The 18,125-nt window shown below is 41.6% G+C and overlaps 1 protein-coding gene across 7 annotated transcripts in view; it reads right to left on the bottom strand.

Moving 5' to 3' along the window:
• Nucleotides 1–18,125, bottom strand: part of LOC120745563 (DENN domain-containing protein 5B-like) — a 93,759-nt gene that overhangs the window by 33,656 nt on the left and 41,978 nt on the right. For all 7 annotated transcript variants that reach the window (XR_005698657.1, XM_040050545.1, XM_040050550.1 and 4 more), the window contains 2 exons: nucleotides 12,083–12,192; nucleotides 8,599–9,283 (listed from right to left, as the gene is read on the bottom strand). Coding sequence is in view for 6 of the 7 variants with exons in the window: in XM_040050545.1 (XP_039906479.1) it covers nucleotides 8,599–9,283; nucleotides 12,083–12,192 (795 nt within the window). In the remaining variant the exon portion in view is untranslated. The remainder of the gene's footprint in view (nucleotides 1–8,598; nucleotides 9,284–12,082; nucleotides 12,193–18,125) is intronic.

Genomic DNA, 18,125 nt, shown 5'->3' with positions numbered 1-18,125 from the left:
GCAGCAAACCAAGGGTGCAATTGTTCTGAAACTAAAGGGGGCAGCATATACCTACACGTATTCTAGTCTATTCTTAACCCTTGTATGGTGTTCGGGTCTGTGAGACCCGTTTTCAGTTTTTTTCAAAAGAAAAATTAAACAATTAATTATTTTTTCAACCTGAAATTCATTGGCTTTGGCTTATTTTCTTTGAAGAACATAAATCCGAACTAATTTTCAATGACCTCATACTGTACCTCCCCCCACGCATTTACATTACATACAAGGTGTTCGGGTCCACTGGACCCAGGTCTAGTAAAAGTGTTGAAAGTGTAGGTCCTGTGTTCCCACACTCTGTCTTCCTCCTTTCTGGTGCTGCTGATAGTGTTTTCTTCCCCTCCTGCTCCCACACAAAGTTGCAACATTGATAGTTGAATTTTCAACAATCAACACCGTCTGCTCTTACATTCCCACACATTTTACCCTCTTTCTTGAGGGATCCAAATTTTATTTTCTCATACCCTGTCCCCCCTGAAAATTAGGGGCATAATACTATAAAAAAGACTTTGCCAATATGGTTCCTTATCACAACTGATCATGATGGCAAAAGATTATCTGCTGCGAGGGCCATCCAATTGATTTTGGAGGAGAGAGGAGCTTCGGATGATGATTTTGACAAAGAGGTTTCAGAATATTTCACATTTCTGAAAATTCAGAGTCTGACAGTGACTTTGAAGAAGAGGATGAGGTTGAGCACCGTTTAGTAACAAAACGAAGACGAGTACCCCATCAGCAGCCAGCTCCAGGACCAGAACAAGCCCACCAGACAGCAAGTGAAGAAATATGGATGTCAATAACTGGTGAAATTGGATGGTCTTTGATAGGTTTGTAGCTTGTACCTATCCGCTGGAATGTTGAAGACAATATAGTTACACTGCAAAGCAAGACACAAGCAGGCTGGTTTACTCATGCATGAGGGAAACCCGGCTGGGGCCAAGTGTCGTCCCACCACCTAGCCCCCGTCAGACTCTCAGCCAGGCTCCCCATAGCACTCCTTTTATTGTGGTTACATGAATATGCATAGGGTCATTAACATATGACATCTTACATAGGTATACATGTGAACAAAGAATACTGTGTGTGTGTGTGTGTGTGTGTGTGTGTGTGTGTGTGTGTGTGAGATCAAGGTGTGACCCTGTGAAGACTCCCCAAACGCTGGTGCCAGGAGCGGGTCCATCTGAACAAAAGACTCTTATACTTAAACAGATATACGTGTGTTTGCTATACCATATATCAGCAAGAGAAGATACGACCTCTCCTAGGAGGTGTGTGATCTATGCCAGAACACTCTGTAGAGGGAGTGAACGCCCTCCCCCTTCATGCTACTCAGAGCTGTTACAGTCTTGCCCAAGAAATGAGCCACCCTGCAGAGCTGTTACTGTGATAATCCAGGGCCAACACGGCTGACAGTTACTCATGTGCAGGACATCAAGGCTTCATTTGAGCTTTTCATCCCAGATTCCATCCAGAAAATTATTCTGGATTGCAGTAATCTAGAAGGAAGGTGTGTTTTTGGAAAGAGGTGGAAGGAGATGGACCAAATTCATCTAAGAACCCCAAAGGCCTACTTTGGGGTTCTTATTATTGCAGGAGTTTTCAGGTCCAAAGGGGAATCCACAGAATCCCTGTGGGATGCAGAAACCGGCAAGAACCTTACCGTGCATCAGTGTGTCTGGAAAACTTCCACAAAATTTCCAGGATTATCCGTTTTGATAACCGAGACGACAGACCAGCTCGACGGCAGAGAGACAAGCTAGCTGCCATCAGGACAGTGTGGGATAAATGTGTGCACCACCTCCCCCTGTTTTACAACCCTGGGCCTAATGTCACCATTGATGAGCAGCTGATCCCATTTAGTTGTGAAACATGTTGCTTCACGTGTAAATATGTTGTGTCTTTCCACTCACTCCACTTGATTATAACTGATTTTTTTTATAACATTTTATAAAAACAAAAAAACAAAAAACGAGAAGCACATTAATTCATAAATGTGATCTAACAAAGGTAAAGGGAAAAAATTAACCATGTTTGCTGTTCATATGGCTTGTAATTGGGATGAAGTAAATATCTGTTGAGTAATTTAACATAAAATTGTTTGATAGTGTCAATTTGGAAAGCCAAAACTCTAGCGGGTCCATCAGACCCATGAACACTGGCTGAGTAACAAAAATATGAACACCACACAAGGGTTAAATAAAGAAGTAGAAGAACGGCAGCTAGGAGCACAGGAGGGAGGCAGAGCCTTCAGTTTCCAGGCCCCTCTTCTGTGGAACCAGCTTCTGCAATTCTGCAATGGCAACTGATGTTAAAGACTCATGACCAATTATCACAAAGGCTTGATTAGGTTTACAAAGAAATTACTTTTTCAAACAGCATCAAGTGGGTCAGGATCGCCTTTTTTCAGTCATTATTTAAAAAGTGCATTTTGTATTTACTTAAGCTTTGTTTAAGATTCAAATTTGTTTGATGATCTAAAACATAAAGTTGTGACAAATATGCCAAAAGAAGTAATCAGGAAGAGGGCAAACACTTTTCCCATCGTCATTAAGAACCTCCACAGGCAGAGTTACTAGAAGTTACTAAAGCTGCTACCACAGCAGACACTTGTGTATGTTAAAGCTCTCGTGGTATTCAAAGCCCCTCGTACACATCATGGTACTGGGCACTATTGGCATACGGGGCCATAGGGTACGGAGTAAAATGTGGGGCTAAGTTGGCGCAGTGCTCAGGTTTGGGCCTACTTTTTAAACTGCATTATAACACATATATGAAGATTACCTTTCATGCAAATCTAAAATAACTGCACTTAATCAAAGCACGATTTACAGGTTGGCTGTAGCTCAGGAAGTTGAGCTACTACTAATCAGAAGACTGGTGGTTTGATCCCCGTCTGCAGACTGGAGCAGACGGGGATTGCCTTTGGCAATATTAACCCCAAGTTGCTCTCCGATCCATCCGAGGCGAGTGTTAAATTTAGGGGTGAATGAGGCATAAGGACGCATTCCCAAAGTGAAAATCTGAGTAATTAATAAATGTTTTTGTGGGAAAGAGACAAGCCAGGTTTTGAAGCTCCTACCTGTAGGCGTGTGAGCATATTTTTCATATGTCTGTACATGTTCAAAGTTTCTCCTTTGTGTGGGAAACACAGCAAGCAAATCTCACAGAAACACTCCTGTTTCTTAATGTTGCAGCATGTCTCATCCTATTTGCTCTCTTTAGCTTTAAAATAACACCTTAACAAGTTCAGCTGTTCTACTTTAGTCATCAACACTTGCTGTTCTAATCTGACTTAAGTGGCGAGGTGCAGTATCTCATAAATTCCCTCCTCTTCCCTTTACTCACACTGACAGACTTTAAACTTGCTAACTCGAGGCACCTTCAGATATATTTTGGAAAGCCCCAGCAGTGACAGGGCTCAGGGATGCTGTTGTTGTTATAGAACTGAAAAACAAGACGAAACAGGTCGAGTCATTGTGAAACTGTAACGGTGCATTAGGGACTGATAAAGACCAGCAGCTCAGTCTCACAAGGCAAGAAGTGAGCAAGTCTGTGGTAAACAGCTGTTACTGTCAGGAAGCAAGTTGTCATCCCATGACAAGTCAAACACGCTGATTAATCACACTGTGTGAAAACGCTGGCCGACTGCTCTGGATAAACGCATACGATGCACCTTAAACAGCAAACAGACTAACAGTTCTTGTGAAGGTCAGGACAGGAAATGACATTTGCATCAGTGCAGTGTTAGTGCACACAGGCACCTGGCTCTGTCTGATGCTTTTTAAGCAGTTCAGGCAATTTCTGTATATAGAGAATAACTGCAGACAGATTCTTAAGGTGTATCTACAAAACACCTGTGAATCTCCTGCAGTGGTCCCATCAACAGCCAGTGAGGTCAGTGGTTCCATCTTTGGCCTGTGATTGATCCACCGACCTTCTGCTGCTGGAAGTTTGAGGTCTAACTTTTAGCATCTACACATTTTTTTCTTTCTTTGAGTGGTTGCCAAAGTCAGAGACTCTGAGTAGGAATGTGAACATTATTAAACACTTTCACTGCATGTGACAAATAAAGAATCTTGACTAATCCTTCCGTTCTCTAACTGCATGTCTTTGGACTGTGAGAGGAAGCTGGAGCACGTGGAGACACACAACCTTCACACAGTAAGACCCCTGATAGTGGAATTGAACTCAGGACCTTCTTGCTGTGAGCCGACAGTGCTAACCGCCATGCCACAGTGCTTAATAATAACGGCTAGCTTAATAAAATGAACACAATCAATAACGACACGGCAGGACAGCAGCTCATTAACGTGTAGCACTGTTCCACGTTTCCCTGCCTACAGCGCCATTACATATGAAGTTGGTATATTTCTGTACGCACATAATTACTCAACTTTTTTTGATCACTCGTGTTTGTGTAATCTGTGCAGTATGTAAAAAGACGAGGAATATGCTCATTTTTAATCAGTTTGTATTATTGAGTATTATTGTGGATTTTCAAAGAAAGTAATTGCAGAAACCGGCCTAATTCATGATTTCATATCCTTGATTTTAAACTTGTGGCAGAAACAAAAGTACCTATAAGCATATTAAACTTAAGCTAACATTAAATGTAGCAGTTCAACTGCAGCTTAAACAGTCTTTCTGGAATTTGCACTCGTGAATTTGTATTCTGTAAGAAAGTTTGTTGACCTAAATTGACTTTGACGGTAACCTCAGAACATGCTGAAACAAGGAAATCACGTTGACATATGCCAAGAATGTGATTACAGTTATAGTGTCTTCATGACTGCACAGATGAAAAGGTTTTTATTTGCCTTTAATTTGGAGCAAAAGCTTCAGTGCTTGTTAAAGTCTGACATCATTAAATCAGTCGGTTAAGCACACCGTCTTTGCAGCTATTAATGTTATATCATATATGTCATTTGACACTTTAATATAATTTTTTTTGTAATGCAAACATTTTAAATGCAAACCTCATGTTCTCGCAGCAAATCTCCTTTGCAGAATAAATGTGACTCGGAAGGGCCACAAGAATCATCTTTACTAACAAGCTCACACTAAAATGTGTTGAAAAACCTTTTCTTTACTAAGAACAATACACAGTGAGGTGCGTGATCAGATCCAGAGAGTAAAGATGCCAGAACAATGGAACCAGACAAGATTTTACAGACAAGGATCACTGGGACAACTTTGACATTTATAGTGAGGGAGTCGAGTTTTTGGTCACTCTCATTGATGCCCACTTCAATTAATTGCCTCAAAGTTGAGAAGTTAAATGTCCCTCTTTCAGCAGAGTTTGTTCTGTCTGGACAGATAACTCCTTACGACATTTATCAGATTTAATCAAACACGACTCACAAACTAAAAAAGGGTTTTCCTCTTCATTTATTTACACGAGCGATTTCTACGTGCCTACAGAGAACCTGGACCTCCTAGAGGTAGTTTCTGATGGTTGTTATGAATGCCGCCTTTAAAACTGGCGTTTTTTGATTTGGAGTTGAAGGTCTGGTGTATGAGCTAACAGCTTCTTTTTGCATGACTCATCATGCACAGAAGATAAACAAGCTGCAGAGAGAGTGCTGAAGCTGCACTGAAACTGCAAAAGAGTATGACTGAGGAATGTAGGACAAATAATGATCTCAGTCTACACACTAGATTCTCTGCATTTGGCTCTAATGCTCTAACACAGTGAGGAACGCACACACTGCGTCTCACTGCAGCTGTCAATAATAAATGAAAGGAATCCTAGAAGCAGGAAAATCTGATCACTGTGTATCTGAGTGTGATATGCACATAAAGCCTCATTACAGTGTTCTCTGTTTTCATCTGAGTTTTTACTTTACAAGTTTCTAATGCGTCTCTGCTTCAAAGTATAGAAAACAGGAACAGTATGTTTGAAACAAATTTTCTCCACAGACATCCACAACTTCTGGCAACCAGACAGAAAGCCTTACAATAGCTTCCAGTGGCTAAAAGGCCTCAAAGTAAGGAACGACGTCATAGCATAATAGAGTGAAGACAAAAATGTATCCACTGAAACCTCTGAAGTTGATTAATTAAATTTGATTTCATTTTTTTCTCAAATATATTTTTATTAAGGTTAACCAAACAGAATACACACACATTAATAACAAGCACAATAAAAAAGAAAACATCGCAGAGGTTGTGAAAGGGGGAAAAAAGCATATTGCAATGAGGTCTTAGATTCTAAGAAAGAACAGAGCTAAACTTAGTTATTGTTAAGGTGGCAGTTAAATAGAGAAATATATATGTAGAAAAAATAATATAGAATAAGAATATATAAGAATAAACAAATGAATATCTACATGCAGGCTCATAGAGCAGTGATGAACTCAGCGCCTGAAGATTTGCAAATATTTCAGCAAGGACCCTCACAGCTGTTTGTATGTTTTGCTGGTATCGCTAATCAGAACAGATGTTTTCCAGGCTTAGACAGGACATCAGATCTCTCAGCCAGTGCGAGTGGGTCGGGACAGAAGGATGTTGAATTTATCAACTTAAATATTGAATCTCACATATCCTCAGACAGAGACATGCTTAAGTCCTGCTCACAAGCAGTTTAATGCCTGACAATGGAAGGGCCTTTAATGCCCACCAGCATGTGACAGATAGCAGATATTAACCCTTTCTGAGTTGGACGCAAAGTTAGGAACATATCTGCCGTCTTCTCAGGACCTCAGGAAAGTTCGACATCTAAGACTGAAGAAAGTGTCTAATCTGAAGATGGCTGAATAAATGTGAATTTTCAGAGAGTTTCATAAAAGATGCAAAGTTATTATCAGTGAACAAATCATTAAAGCACCTAGTGCTCCGTCCACGCCAATCTTGAAATACAGGATTGCTTGTAGATGGTCATTTGATGCGATTGGACTCAAACAAGACAAATCAGTCAGACAGAAGTGTTTTGTCATCTGAGCCCATATCCTCACAGTGTGCCAGACCAGCGGATTATCAGATGGCTGTGGAGTGGAGATCCAACTACTGCCAAGACAGATGCATCTTTAACATAATTTAACTCCGCTGGCACCCAGGACGCTGAATTGTCCCAATTTTGAAAATGAAACCAAAATATGCTGATCATATGTTAGCTACCCACAAACTGGCAACATAACAATGATTAAAAATGAAAATGTGCCATCATCTTACAGTGACCAAAAGCTAGGGACCACAGCAAGTCTTCCAGGTCCTGATGCAACAAAACAGCCCCATCACACGACCACCACCATCTTTTACTGCTGCTATGTCCCTTTTCTGAAACGCTGTATTATGCAGTGTGACACACGCCTTCCAAAAAGTTCAACTTTTGTCTCGTGAGTCCACAAAGTTACCTTTGCTACTGGTCCTGGCTACTTGCAGCAGATGGCCCCGCCCCTCCCTGAGCCTGGTTCTGCCGGAGGTTTCTTCCTGTTAAAAGGGAGTTTTTCCTTCCCACTGTCGCCAAAGTGCTTGCTCAAAGGGGGTCATATGATTGTTATCTGCATGTATTATTGTAGGGTCTACCTTACAATATGAAGCCCCTTGAGGTGACTGTTGTTGTGAATTTAGAAATTTAGAAACATTTAAGTGTTACTAACATAGAAAAAATAGGAAATCAGGAAGGCGGCAAACATTTTTCCCACTACTGTATAATGTTACAGTGACCCTTCTCAATTGTTCATATATATATAAGATATTACTAAAATAAGGTAAACTGAAGCTGACGACTGGACATTTAACTTATCAATGACTCTCCAGGTCCTATAACATGTTAAAATGTCCATTGAAACCATGTTGGAAGCATGTTTAGTAGAGGTGGGAATCACCATACATCCCACGATACGATATTATCACAATACTTAACGCACGATACGATATTATTGCGATTTTTTTTTTAAAATATCTGCGATATTCAGATTCTGTACATAAAGGTAAACTTTATCAATATTCATTTTATCTAATAACAAAGTCTCGCACTTATTGTTGACAAACGGAACGGTTTGTATTACATACTAGTCCAACTTAACTGAATGCAACCATCTGGTACAATTATAGCTATTCTGAACTATGCAATTTATGAAAACTATGCAGCCCCTTCAGCAACTGAAGAATTTGAAAGTAAATTAAAACAAAATATAATTTTACATTAAATAAAAAAGTTTTAAACTTAATTAAAATAAAACATGTCTTAAATTAAAATAAGTAAACTGTCATGTTTATTGCTGCCAAAAAAAAGTTAAACACATTTGGACAGTGAAGGAATGTCAGGATTCTTGCTCAGAAAAAGGATCAACATGCTCTGAAGTCAGAGCACAAAAACTTTTTTTGTAACAAAATATCGATTTCTGCTGTCCCTGTATCGATACATTATTAGCAAACAAAATATCATGATACTACACAGTATCGATTTTTTCCCCCACCCCTAATGTTTAGAGAATGGGTTAATGGAACTATCTAACAATGTGTGGTATACTTGACACAGCCTGTTTGTATTCTGTATGCAGAACCAATTCAAAGTGTAATAGCACCAGAAATCCAACAGCATGTGTAGAATGTACTTACCCTGTGAGTACAGCAGAATCTGCATCTCCAGCAAGGTGCAGGTGAACACCTGGACCAGGTTTTCCACGCCTAGCAGAGAAAAGGCCTCTGCCAGGGGGAAGTCGGCCAGGGGAAGCTCTCCTGGTCCCGGCCTTTGGCAGACAATGGATTCGTATATGCCGTGGAATTTGAGTGAACGCCCCAGAGCAGGCAGCGGCACCTCGTACAGGATGTTGTAAACGTAGCTCTCCAGTGGCAAGGGGGGTGCGGTTGCAGCTATAACAGCAGAGTGCATCTGTGCAAGGAAGCGCCGGCAGGCGTGCATGAAGGGCATAGGCGTGATCAGACACAAGGCTTTGGACACATAGAGCGTGTCCCGTGACGAGTCATAGCTCCCAGCTGCACGAGATAAAGATGATGAGGATGATGAGGTGGGGGAGTAACCATCATCTAAACTGCTGGCTAGTGAGTCCATGCTGGAGGAAGAAGAGGAGGAGGAAGAAGCGGCATTTGTTTGCTCGGCATTGTGCATCTGGTAGAGAGTCTGCATGGCAGAGCAGATCTGTGGGCTGGTCACCTCCTCATAAAAGGTGTGAACGAAACCATATGTTCGAGATCCATCCTCCTTGGTGATGATGAAGGAGTGGAACTGAGGCTCGCGCTGGTCTGCCTGTGTCCTGAATGACAAACCTTTGGGCATACAGAGCTGCGGAGAGAAAGGGCAAACAGAAATCATCGCGTCAGTTCTGATTCACTCACGCTGGAATTTTTTTATGTGTCCATAATCTTTCACTTTTCCAGATCTCATAGGTTTTTCAAACACCGGTAAAAATGGTGCTTACATTTAATTCTACAGCTGAAAATCTTACAAGAAAAAGGCAACGATTCTCTGCATGGCCATTCTCAAATTTGAATTTCTGCGGTTTTATGCTTTTGTTTTCCATTTTATTGTTATAATGAGTTCAATAAGGAAGATCTATGGCCTCACATTTGTCTGCTCCAAGGTGCTGCCGGCTAAATCTGAGCTTCATCACTTCCATTCATGCCACGTACTCTCACTGCGTCTTTGTGCAACCCACCACCTCCCCATCTCATCACTCAAGCTCCATTCAAGCCACCTTCATCTCCACCAACGGCGTCTAGGCTCCAGGGGGTCCTCCCCTAATCCTTTTTACAGCTGGGGTTCTGTTTTGCCGAGACAGACCATCGGAGTATTCTGTGATTCTTTCTAATGATCTGTCCTTATTGAACTGATTTGTTTGTTGCTGTGACAAAACAAAATACCTGAATATGTTAACTATGGCACTGAGGAAGTCTTTCATGGCGTCTTATACCACACATCCACTATTTTCAAGAAATGAGGAGAAGATTAATTATTAAATAAATTTGCTAACTCTCTATAGCAATCACGTGTCATATGATTACTTGATCACTTGTTGCTTTCACAGCCAACCTAAATCAGTTACTGCCATCATCAGGTTTACTTGGCTGCTGAGACGAAGGACACACTGTGGAGACAAGTCTCAAGTCACCATGTCCATGCATGTGTACATGCACACAAACTGTTATCCACAATAATTGTTTTGACGATTTGTTGACATTTTGAATTCTCTTCCTTATTGTGCTCTGTGCTGACGGGCATCTAAACAAATATTTAGGCCTGATTGGATTATCCATGGCTCTTAATGAGCAGTTCAGTCAGCAATGAAAGATAATGATATAAATGATGACATCTGGCAAGTCTTGTCTCAAATAAGCATTAACCAGGCTTCAGTACAAGCCTGCAGAATGAACCAGGAAGCAGTAACAATCATCTAACTACGTGAGTGAGAAGCAACACAGGAGATACCGGTGCAGGGTGGCTGTTCATGTAGGAGCCAATATACTTATGAGCTCCACGATGTAGCAGTTAAAGGACAAAACAACCAAATTTAAATGTCTTCCTGTTTATAATACTGATGTGAAAAAGAAATGAGGACAGCAGCAGTTCAACCTATGTGCATGGTTTATTGTTTATGGTACAGGAAAACTGCTGCTCACAGACTGCAACACATCAGAGATCTAGTATGTAAAATGTGGCTTAACTTAAAGAGCAAGAATGGGAATATATATACTAGTATATTAGTATATATGTATACTAGTATATATATTCGTGTAATGTAAAGTTTTGAAAAGTGTGCGATTTCTGTGCCTGCAGAACATGGGCTAATACTCATTTGGCTGTATTTATTCTCTTTACTGACAGGACCATATCCATAAGAAGTGGGCAAACCTCCCTGCCATTTACAAATATATGATTTTCCCTCCCAGCAGAAACCTAAAGAGGAGGAGATTAGATTCCACAGACGGTGAGACGGTAATAAGATGAAGAGATGATGGAGGTATGTAGGTAGAAGAGGAGATTTAAGGCTATAATGATAATGATTTAAAGAGCTGTAATGATCAGAAAACACGGAAAAAGAAAGAATGATATTTCTGTCATTAAATGCCCTTGACATGGCATCATCAGGTTTCAGCTGCTCCACTGCTGCATAATGGACTGTTTCCATGTCAATGTAAGGAGAGAGGCGCGGCTGAATTATTTAAAAGATGTGGTGCTGGGTGAGGTGGAAAACAAGGTGTGTACTCTTTATCCACACGGAGAGTACACGCCTTTCTTTCCATCACGAACACTGTGCTGGTCATGTCTCCTTCATTCCTGTCCTGCTGTCACATGTGGTCCATCTCTGCTGTCTAGGACTACAGTTGGTGATGGTAGGATTTCTTCTGCTCGCAGCAGGTGGAGAACTAGCTGACGGCCCAGTACGTTGGGCTCACCTATGCTTCAGAGCAGAGCAGGGACTGCCATCATCAAGTTTACCTTTGCATATAAAATGAGAGATTCACTCGAAAGGCAGCTGATTACACTACTTAGTAATTTATTTATATGAAAGCACTTTAAAAATATTTTATTTGCAGAGTAGAAACTCCCTTTAAGGCACATATTTGCATGTGTGCGCATCACCTTTGCCACAGGTAGAATGTAAAGCTATATATTCGGTACATAGCCTGTCCCTTTTTAACTGTTGTGTTGTTATAGATCTTCCTAGATGTCTAAACTTAAAAATCTATTATTTCTTCATCTACATGTGATTCGTATCTGTTCATATATGTCTGGTATCTCTATCCCAAATACTGTTTGGCAGTGTGGAACTCTTCTCTTGACAAGATTTTAAAAGACCTAAATCAAAACCATAACTCTGCCACTGTCAGTACAGCTTTAAATGTAAAACTTTTTGGAGGGGATTTGTATTAATTGCTTTGTTACCCACAATTCCTTGAGGCCCAACTGTGTTTTAAATCAAAGCCTCAAAACCTTCTTCCTCTGCCTCTGGCCAAAACCACTAATCTGCCCCATTTCCTCTAGAAATGATCCCACTGGTCTCTTCCTGCCGTACTTTTGATAGAATCCATAGCCTCCTTTATCCTCTGCCTATCATTTCTCCAGAAATCACAGTCCACATACCATGTTAACAGCATCCTGGTCGAATGGGTTCCACTCCACATTTTCTGGATAACGTGCAAGAACTTTGGACTTGAATGTCCTCTTCAGGGGACTCTGCTCAAAGTTTTCACCTGGACAAATGAGAAAGGGAAAATAAAAAGGTAATAATGCATCAACAAACAAAAAAATCAAACAACTTGGGCCTGAAGCTGCAGAGTCATGCTCCAGATCAGCTGAGCTCAATGCCAGCCCACCTCAGTTTTAGCTAAACGGATACCCGTTTGGCGTGCTGTTCACAAATAGCAGGATACTGTTTGCTGGTGACTCTGTAGGATGCTTCCCCATGCTTTTTCTGACTTAAGCAATGCCATATCTGTTATATTAATGCCTACTTTGTTCTGTGAGGGCTATTGCTGCTAAACTCGATGCTTGTCTGGTGTGCTTGTCATGTATGCAGGTGAAAACGCAGAGATGGCTTCTTTCCCCTCTTTAGAATTTGCAAGAAGGTTTTGGGAGGTTCTAGAAAATAGGCATATGATTTTACAAACACATTACTCCAAATAAAATATCAATCCTAGTTTGAAAAGCGGTCCTGACACAGTTCCAATTATGTTGGACATGAGATACAGAAGTAGAACATAAAGCTTAGCAGAATCAGTAGCACTGGCTCAGTAAACCAAATGGACAGAATATCTCTGTGAGCGACTGAACTGCAAAGCAGATAACACCAAGTTCACACTTGTGCACCTGGAAGCTCTGCAGTGAGCTTTCCTGAAGATGCAATCAATAAAGTTTTCAAAGAGATTATTAAATACTATATAATAGAAAAAAACAACACCACTCAAGTGGTTCATAAAGGAAAACAATATATGAAAAACCTCAAATAGAAATAACTGTTCTCAATTCTGGCTAGCTGAGCCCAGTTCCAGTTAACTCAGTTCATTCACAAAGAAAAAAAATCTCTATATTTTGGTTATCCTCTGTCAATTCAAGTCTACATCATAGAATGTAAAATACCCCACTTTGGGTTTGTAATCCACGAAGAGAACCCAAAAGAAGGAAATCAAAATCCCAAAAGGTTGATTCAGTTTATCTGGATGTAGCGTTTTCACTGGGAGAAATGTTTAGTCAGTCATCCAAGGGAATTCTTCAAACATCTCCCAGGGCCTCGTCACTAGGATTTGTAGCAGTTTTCCCGCCACCTTACGGGTTTCTGGCTTCTATTTCTGGCTGACATGAGACTTTCGTACATACTTTTTCGAATCCAAACCTATTCCTGGCCAGTATACCAATGTTTGCACCCTTTATTAGGCTTTGTATCTGCCAAAGTGGCCAAATGTAGGGTCATCAACTAACAACTGTAGAAGGGTTTCCCAGAGACAATCTGGTATGCAAACCTGAAGCTGTAAGACTCTGTAGGCCTTGTCTTCCAGGATGGTGAACTTTGTAGCCTCAGTCACAGTGAGATTCCCATCATCTATTTTAGCATGGTAAATCTTTTGTATTTTTGCATCATTCTGGTTGGCTCTCCATATGTCCTCATCTGATAATGAAATGTGCTTGCGAGGTTCCCCTTTAACAGATAATGTGCTGGCAACCTGGGTTTCATTGCTGGCAGGGTCACTAGGGGCTCTGGATAAAGCATTTAGCAGTGTTATATTTTCCTGTACTCACCTGTAAAGGTGAACTTCTGCAGATACAGGATCCAGCAAGTGACTGTGCAGATCCCTTTTAGGTTTTGAACACCCAAACCAAGGAGGAGTGATCAGGTATCTCCATTTCTTGAATGCCCACACTACAGTTAGCACTCATTTTCTGTAGTGGAATAAATGCAGGCCATAGGCCAGAATTTCTCTGCATAGTCTACTTTGTTTGCACAAACACAACTCCAAGTCCAACATCACTGGGATCTGTATACACCACAAAGGTTAGGTCAGGGTTGGGATGGCCTGAGATATCAGACATCAAAGGAATGCTGACATTCTGGAGTCCAATGGACTTTGGGTCCTTTTCACTTCAGTGGCTCAGCAATCTGAGAGATACCAAACCTGTGATACCAGCCTGCCATTCCTAATAGCTGGCTTTTTTCATCTTAACAGTGAGTTTTGTCTGCCTTAATTTGTCTAATATAGCCCAAAGATGAAAAAATGCTGTTCTCAGGTTGGAGAATAGATCAAAAAAATCATCCAAGTACAAAAAGCAGGTCCAACCTCTGAGATCACCCAATGTTATCTCCATCAGCCTCTGGAAACTAGCTGGCTCGTTCCTCATTTTGAAGGCATAACTTTGAACTGGGAAAGGCTAAAGGGACAGGTGAACACTGTTTTGTCAATGCCTGGACACCTCCTGGGTAACAAAGGAGTTTATTAGTGAGCACTTCTGTGCATCCCAGTCTTCACATGCATACATCCCTGTTTTTATTAAGTTAACAAAAGAAGTGTCTCTTTTACCACTGCTTCCAGTTGGGAGACCTCAACTGCTCTTGGCAGGAGCTCTGCGTCAATGTTACTCTACTCTAATAGAAGCCCTTACTCCCTATCCCCAATCACCAGGTATGTCCACACTTCCTCCAAAATCAAACCTTTTCTTCTAAGCCAAACCAATACTGGTGATTTTTACTCATCCCAGTAGGATATGCCTGGCACACCTCACTCAGGAGGTCCCCAGGGGTCATCACTGTCAAATGCCCAACAAGACTCTAAGATACCAGTTGAGGCAGCAACTTGTCCTTTATCCAGAGTGGGCACTTAACTCTTTTCTGGTTGAACCATAGTCTCAAACTTGGAGGTGCCAATTCTTACTGATGCTGCTTCATACTCACTTGGCTTTGTCTAGAAATTCTGTCCATAACAATTTTGAAAAGAAGGTGGAGTCTACTACCCACCAGGAGTGAGTCTGACTCGCAGTGTGAACCAAGTTCAATAGCTGTGCAAGGACTGAAAGGTTCGTAGCAACAGGCCGGACACTCCATACTCCTGAAGCATCTCAGACAGAATGCTCAGAGGGACATGCTCGAATGTCTTCTCCAAGTCCATAACATACATGTAGACCGGTCACCTTGTTTCCACACACATTTCAATATCCTCAAGAGGATAAAGAGCTGGTCCTGCATTCTGTGACCAGGACGAAAACTGTGTTTTTCTGCCTGAATCCTAATTCGACTAACAGACAGACTCTTCTTTCCTTTAGCCTGATGTAGACCATCCCATTGAGGCTGCACCTGATAGCACTGTCTCCAGTCTCACTGCTTAAAGATGGGACCTAACATCCCAGTCTGTCAGTCCAGAGGTACTGCCCCACGTTTCCAGGTGACACTGCAGAGGCATGTCAACCAAAACAGCCCTACAACATCCAGGGCCTTAAAGACCATGGCTGCCTCACCCCAGGGACCCTACCACCAACAAGTTGTCTAGTGACCACCCAGACTCTGCTTTTTCTACAGAAGACATTTCAGTTGGATTAAGGAGGCTTGACTATATCCTCATTTGAGGTCAGCAGCACCTCACGCCATGTACCATGTAAATAGAGCGCCATTTTCCTCTCCCAAGTCACCTGACTGTTTGCCAAAATTGCTTTGAGACAGATCAAAGTCTTTTTCTTTTCCCATAACAAAGTCTTCCTACACCCAAGTTTTTTGCAGTGACTGCCTGAGCTGTGTTCCACTTGGACTGCAGGAGCCTGCCAGCTGCCTCCAAAATCTTACAAGCTAACCAAGCCTGATAGGACTCTTTCTTCTGCTTGATGGTGCCCTTCACATCTGGTGAAGGCCACCATCAACCCTGAAGCCAAAGCTTCTCATGGGTACTGCAATATACTCGCTATTGTGCATCAGGGATAACATTTACAACAATCACTAAAGCAACATCTAATATACAAAGGAGAGAAACTTGGAAAAAACTGGCCCATTCTGCTCTCTCATACCTATAGACCAGGGGTAGGGAACTCCAGGCCTCGAGGGCCGGTGTCCTGCAGGTTTTAGATCTCACCCTAGGTCAACACACCTGAATCAAGTGATTACCGTAATTGTCGGGCTATAAGCCGCTACTTTTTGCACAAGCTTTGAACCCTGCGGCTTTTAGTCAGGTGTGGCTTTTCTATGGATTGTCCATGATTTTTGTCATATCGTAAGACGATTTGTTTTGTTTGTTCCGCTGTTGTACGGCACTACGTTGCCTGGCGGAAGGGCATGTGATCAGACACACAGTATCCGGGTTCAAGAGTGGTATGTTGGTCACATGTCCATCCACCAGGCAACATAGTGCCGTACAAGTAGCGCGAAAAACAAACTTCAACGTAGCGCTACGCGTTCAGCGGGAGGCGTGGATGACAAGCGGCAATAAACTTGCGAAAAGCAAGTTATGCTCAACTCCACTGGTGGATTCTGACAGCGTGGAAAAGTGTGAAAACATCCATGATCACCAACGGGTTTCGAAGGGCTGGACCGCTGCATGATGGAGAGGAGGACACCGCCACGGCCCTTCTGAGGGTGTTCGACTCTGACACTGACAACGAGGATTTGTTTGGTTTTGAAAGTGACAACGAAGGAAAGAAGCTGAGAGTGGATGACGAAGCCACCCTGAGCCTGTTCGTTTCCGACACTGGAGAAGAGGACTTTGGTGGTTTTAGTGCGCAGGAAGATGGTGGTGAATGACTGACTTTTCTTCTTGTTAAAGCCGTGTCACTGCACCTGAGCCTAAAAGGTAGTCCGAATCTATTTTTCTGGTGTGCTGTAGGTTATTGTTATGTACTACATTTGTTACTCATTTATGAAGCACAGTACATGTTTCGTACTTGTAATTACCGCTACTTGTACATATACCTAAAAAGTTGTGCAAATATGTACCCATAACTTGTTTTTCAAAATATTAATAAAAGGGGTGTGTCTCCAAACAGCCATCTCTTTCCTGACAATTCCCTTTGTGCATATTCTCTTACATATGATAAGTCAACATTGAAACACCTGCGGCTTTTAGTCAGGTGCGGCTAATGTATGTACAAAACAGGATTTTCCCCTGATTTTAGCTTGTGCGGCTAATATTCAGGTGCGCTTTGTAGTCCGGGAAATACCGTAGTTCATTACCAGGCCTCTGGAGAACTTCAAGACATATTGAGGAGGTAATTTAGCCATTTAAATCAGCTGTGTTGGATCAAGGACACATTTAAAACCTGCAGGACACCGGCCCTCGACACCTGTGCTATAGGCATTTGACTGTCTACCCCAGGAGATAACTGCTTTACTATAAGGCTGTTAACTCTAAGGCAGAAGAGAAGAGAAGTCAGGCATAAGCACAATAACTAAAAAAATCCCAAATAAACTAGCCCGCTTGAGTCATGAAGACAAGAGGGGCTGATTTGGATACCAAGTTCAAATAAGCTGACCTACATTCAGCATTGTCAGTTGTAGAATGCAGACAGGAAATGAGAGACAGCGACTGGCTAAGAGGATGAAATGGATTGAAGACTGTAATCCACATGGAGGTGGTGAGGTGATCCACGGGGATCTACAAAGCACAGGAATGTTGGCCTAACACAAACAGATAGGGACTGACATGATTTCTCTATCCCCAAAAGGGCCAAAAGTTTAATTTGAAGCTAAATATGTGGTACGATGCGCCCTGTGCTATGTGGACAATTTCATGCTGGCCTTTAAACTCCCTAAAGCTGGTAAATAATATTAACCTAAAACTAAAACTGTGAAAAGATTTAATGGACATAATCATGAATATGGTTTACATAATAAACACATTTTCTTAGTTCTATTCAGATGTGTTTAATTGCACAGAGAAACTCATCATAATTCAGGAAACACAGTGAAGTATGAACAGATAGGTCACAAGCTGCTGATGTGCAGAAAGACCAATTCAAACATGCAAACAGGTTTTATAGCTAACGCTGTTAGTATAATATTGCTGATAAGTAACAACTGGTATAATAAGTGGAACTTGCTATACTGAGTTATCATTCCATGAGTAAAGGTAGTAAACTGATGAAAGGGACTGTTTGGATCACAGCATTATATGAAGAACATATACAATAATACAAAACAAGTGTCATCTCATCTCAC

This window comes from Simochromis diagramma, unplaced genomic scaffold, assembly GCF_900408965.1.
Source record: "Simochromis diagramma unplaced genomic scaffold, fSimDia1.1 OVJJ01000131.1, whole genome shotgun sequence".
Taxonomy (NCBI): Eukaryota; Metazoa; Chordata; class Actinopteri; order Cichliformes; family Cichlidae; genus Simochromis; species Simochromis diagramma.
This window is presented reverse-complemented; position numbering and strand designations above follow the sequence as displayed.